The sequence below is a fragment of the Scatophagus argus genome, chromosome 15 (genome assembly GCF_020382885.2).
Source record: "Scatophagus argus isolate fScaArg1 chromosome 15, fScaArg1.pri, whole genome shotgun sequence".
NCBI lineage: Eukaryota > Metazoa > Chordata > Actinopteri > Scatophagidae > Scatophagus > Scatophagus argus.
In genome coordinates, this window is record NC_058507.1 from 21847346 (window position 1) to 21852622 (window position 5277).

Sequence of the window (5277 nt, forward strand, 5' to 3'; positions counted from 1 at the left end):
TCCAAACTGGGACAGGGCTGTTAAACAAGGTAGGCTTCGGTAATACAGTCTAGTATTTGGCGGGGCACTTGAGTGTAGGTTTAGGGGAGGATGACAAAGACCTTGCTGATAATAATAATAATAATAATAATAATAATAATAACAATAACTGCGGTGAGGTCAGGTCACCACTTTTGGACTCAGTTGCCCTGTTTGCCCCCCATGACCACAAATCACCGCAATCTGTCAATTGGTTGCTGCTGCTATTTTATTGATCATTGCTACCACCCAGCTAACAACCGCAAATGCATTATTATCCCTTCCTTTCCAGGCACTACATTTATATTTCGTAAGTGTAGTAGGTGTTTTATTGATATTTTTTTTCTTGAATTCAACTTTTGTTTGAAAGCCAACTGATACAGATGTGGTTGGCTAGGAAATCTCTCCACTTAATGTAATCCTATGACCTTGTGCACACTCTAGCACCTTCCCTCACTGTAGGAGGTCCACATTGATCTTAGTTTTGTTCCCACACAAAAAAATTTGTCTCATCTTATCTCTGCTGACAGGCTGCATTCATCACTACACAGCAGTCCTCCTTTCCAACAGGATGGCTAAACGTAATGAATCAAATGAAGAGAGTGATGCGTAAGTGTAATTTAGCAATAATCAGGAGAACATATCTGTATTTATGAAAGTCCTGTAATACCTGTAACTTCATCTGACACCTATATTTAACCTAACGCCAGGCACTGTGTTCATCAACAAGCCAGTCTTCTCCTTCATTTGCTCATTTCATAACTAATTGCTCACAAAATGCTTTGTCTTCCAATGCGTTAAGCCTGTGAATTTTAACCATTTTTAAATGCTCTGTTCGTTTACATTCATGGTTATCAACTGGGGAAGAAAAACAAAGTTTGAATCCATTCAGTGTAGTTTTATTTGAGACAGGGGCTCATACTGTAGACACCCTCAATAAACTTGTTTTTCCCAACATTGTACCACACATTCATCCTTTTCAAAAGTCATTTTCTTTTATCTGTGTGTCTGAGGAATATGTAACACACCTTTAAGTCATCTGTATGCTTGTTGCTTTGCTCTCCCAATTTACAATGTCTCACTTTGCATTTGTGGGATCGAAAGGGAAAAGAAATCCTTTTGCATTTAATGAAAAGAATCGATTTTGAGGAGAAAAACAAAGACTGATTTGCCCATTGTTCTCATTTTACAACAGGTTTCTGGATCCAGATGTCTAGTCTGAGGAACCAGCAGTGTGTGACCATGAGATGGAGAGGAAGCTAGGAAGAGGATGTCAAATGATAACCCTCCAGTCTGTTGTACATGGCTGCGTCAGTGCTTAGTGCTGTACAGAGAGCTCTACCCAATGGTAGAAGAGAGGATGAAAATGTGATGAACTTTATTAATGTTTCCCAGCTTAACCACGGACAGTGTGAAGGACTCTCTGTGAAGGAGTCATATTTCTTAATGAGACTATTGTTCTTCTGCTGGGAATTTTAGGATTTAAACAAATTACCAAGGATTAACCTAAGACCATATTCAGCACCAGACTGGACATGGTGATGATATTAAGCTAAGAGCCAAAATCTAATGACTATTATGTGGGATTTTTCAAAATGTAAATGTTTTCTCATTTGGTGTCTGGATGTTTTCTGATGCGTTTGAAATGGAGGTACAGTGGCGTTTATGGAATAAGGACTGGGGCTCCTTTATAAGGCCATGGGTAGCTATACTGTTGGGCCTTCACCTCCAGTTCTCCCAGGCCTCCAACTGTCCAGAGGAGTGCCGTTGTGATCGCACCTTTGTTTACTGCAATGAGCGAAGCCTAACCTCAGTGCCTCTGGGAATTGGTGAGGGTTATAAGACCCTTTACCTTCACAACAACCATATCAATAACGCTGGGTTTCCTTTGGAGCTCCACCATGTGGCTTCTGTGGAAACTGTTTATCTCTATGGCAACCAGCTGGATGAGTTCCCCATCAACTTGCCCAAAAATGTAAAGATTCTTCATCTGCAAGAGAACAACATTCAGACCATTTCTAGAATGGCTCTGGCTCAGCTTCTTTGGCTTGAGGAGCTACATTTGGATGATAACTCCATTTCTACAGTGGGGGTGGAGGAAGGGGCCTTTCATGAGGCAGTGAGCCTGAAAATGCTCTTCCTCACTAAAAACCATCTGAGCAGTGTGCCTATTGGTCTTCCAGATGATTTAAAAGAGTTGCGTTTGGATGAGAACCGGATTGCAGTTATTGCAGAGGAAGCATTTAGGAATGTCACGCACCTGCAGCGCCTCCTGTTGGATGGAAACTTGTTGACAGATGAAGGGATTGCACCAGGGACCTTTCAAGACCTGGTCACCCTGAGGGAGCTGTCTTTGGCCCGTAACTCACTTACATACCCGCCCCCATTCCTCCCAGGGAAGATGCTTGTCAAATTAAACTTTCAGGAAAATCAGATAAACCATGTCCCTGTCAGGGCATTTGCAGGGTTGCACAAACTGGAGAGGCTGGATATTTCTAACAACCAGCTGCAGTCACTGACACAGGGGGTCTTTGATGATCTCATCAGTCTCAGACAACTCACTGTTCGGAACAACTTTTGGCTTTGTGACTGCAGCATCAAATGGGTGGTGTCATGGCTTAAATCTCTACCAGCTTCTATCAATGTGCGAGGCTTCATGTGCCATAAACCTGAAAAGTTCCGGGGCATGGTTATCAGGGAGCTGAGTGATGAGCTGGTTCAGTGTCTGCTGAGCACAACAACGGCACCCCTGCCTACCTCATCAGCTAACACTACTCTGATCCCATCCCTGTCTTCATCCACAAAATCCCAAATGGTCACTCAGTACGTTTCCTCCTCCTCCAGGCAACCCTACACGACATTACCCTCCCTCTACCCCACCTATTCAACCAAAGAGGGGGGGTTAAGGACTAAGCAACATATGGACCACCAGAGGGAGACTTTGCAGGTCACATTTGCCATACTGAATGACTCAGAAATCCATGTCAGCTGGGTGGCAGCTTTTCCAGTCATTGCCTACAAGTTGACCTGGGCAAGGATGGGTCCCAGTCTGAGAGGGGACACTGTCAGGGAGAAGATAGTGGGTGGGGATCACCGTGGGATTCGACTGGCTAATCTTGAGCCAAAGTCCACCTATCGGATTTGTGTTATTCCTTTGGATGCACTCAATAATTACCAGCCCAAAAATGATACTGCGTGCACTGAGGTCATGACCACATCAGCATCTTTCAGTCCTGATAACAATAAAAGACCATCAGGGCCCGAGCAGGCCACACAGCAGGAACCCAGCTCACCTCTCTTGCTGGCAGGGCTGATCGGTGGGGCTGTAATTGTGGTGCTGGTGGTACTCCTCAGCATCTTCTGCTGGCACATGTACAAGAAGAGTCATTCCAAGTCATTCACCAAATGGAAATACAACCGGGGTCGAAGAAAAAACAACTATTGCGAGGCAGGCACCAAGAAAGATAATTCAATCTTGGAAATGACTGAAATCAGTTTCCAGATAGTTTCACTCAACAACGAGCAGCTCTTCAAGGGAGATTTCTGCATTCAGCCTATTTTCACCCCTAATGGGGGCATCAGCTTCCAAGACTGCCCCCTGGGGAACAACAGCACGGTCTACTGCAAGAACAATGTTCAGGATGCAAGCTTTTCTTGCACATGATGATTTTGAAGTGCATCAGGAGAATTTTTATTATTATTAAGGACCCACTCTTTACTGGACACTGTACAGTGCTAATATCATTTGAAACCCCATGTCTTCAAGAAATGTATTTTATACAATTAACTGGACAATATTTCTTGATTTAACGTTTGTTTCTAAGTTGGTTTCTGGTTTCCAGAATTGTGGTGTTTGAGTTCTGTGCATACACACATGTACAATCAGAATTCATTTATTATAAATATTAAGGATGGGTTTCATTTTGATTTTCCGTAATAGTGAATTATTTTGAAGTCATTGTATACTATATACAGATTCAGAATTCATACGTTAGCTGCTTTGCATCACAAAATTGCTGACACCAGCTGGAATAATTCAGCGTGTGACAAAAAAAAGACACAAATCAAATGCCACACAATCCACCACCCTTGTCTATTACAGTTTTTAATCAAGGAATCCAAGTAATATTTAATTGCCACTGCATTCAGTAGAATGCAAATTACTAGACTCCTTTTCTAGGAAGAGGGCATATTTTTATGCAAATGTGCATTTTTTCTCTGTTTCAAGCGAAATTTAAAGGTCACACTCATTAAACATTTACAGAAAAGCAGACCGCAGTGCTTTCATCTGCTTTTCAATATTAATACATTATCAAAGTTAAGTGGTTATGTTGTTAGTGCCAGCTGTGTTTTATTGTCAGTGTAAGCAGCAAAAAAAGCACATCTCTCATCTACTGTATGTTTAACTCATTAAGAAGCAACTTTTTCCCCTTTGTTCAACAAAATAATGTTGTGACAAAACAGTATATATTCGTATGTGCCTTGAAGTTATTAGCTTACAATGTCTTTTGAATCCATGTTTTTGCACAAAGAGTGTGCTGTATATACATTCAGTTGAATTGATATTGAGGAAAACTGTTCCTCTTGATTATTTATTTACATCATGACATATTTAATTAAAAACATATCTCCAAAGTTAACTTCTTCTTTTTCAGTCTCAGTCTTCAAGCAATGCCCATGTGGAAGAGCAAAGTGATAGCAGAAGAGGTCTGTTTCTAGAGGGAGGGTCCATTGAGGTATGACTACTGCAGGCTCACAATTCAAAACAGATTGCACTTAAAGTCTACTTAACACAAACCATATTAAAGCACCCTCACTGCTAACTGTGTGCAGCTGTCATCAAGAAGATGTCACTGTATGATAACAGCAGAGCAAATGTAGCCATTTATATTAAGTGTTTGGTAGGTATGCACAGTGCAGTTCAGCTGTTGAACAGACGGAAATGAAGTAGTAACACAAGTAGCACAAATACAGTTGGATTTATACGGTTTTTTTCACATTTACACATGGGAATGTGTAAACAAGAAAACCATTAGCTAATTTCTACCAAATTAGCAGACCTTGGGGTCAACACAGTTGAGGTAAAAATGAGTGCACGAGACAGACATTATTAACTGTTGTGCTGCAAACCAGCTGTTGCTTTCCTTTCCCTTGAGAGGCCCTGGAACTTGAATTAAGCATCACCTCTTAAGAAGTGCCCAAATTCAGGATAAGCAACTCTCCTCCAGTGTGCAGAGAGTAGAGTGGAAACAACAACAG

General features: G+C 41.6%; 1 protein-coding gene across 1 annotated transcript; it reads left to right on the forward strand.

Moving 5' to 3' along the window:
• The first annotated feature begins 1276 nt into the window (after positions 1 to 1276).
• si:dkey-87k14.1 (leucine-rich repeat transmembrane protein FLRT2) lies at positions 1277 to 4849 on the forward strand. Its single transcript, XM_046413491.1, has one exon. It carries the CDS (start codon positions 1643 to 1645, stop codon positions 3680 to 3682), a length of 2040 nt encoding a protein of 679 aa, XP_046269447.1. The 5' UTR covers positions 1277 to 1642; the 3' UTR covers positions 3683 to 4849.
• Positions 4850 to 5277: the final 428 nt, after the last annotated feature.

What these genes read in the sequence shown, in the direction of transcription:
- si:dkey-87k14.1 (XM_046413491.1), top strand. Translation starts at nt 1,643, where the DNA reads ATGTTTTCTGATGCGTTTGAAATGGAGGTACAGTGGCGTTTATGGAAT.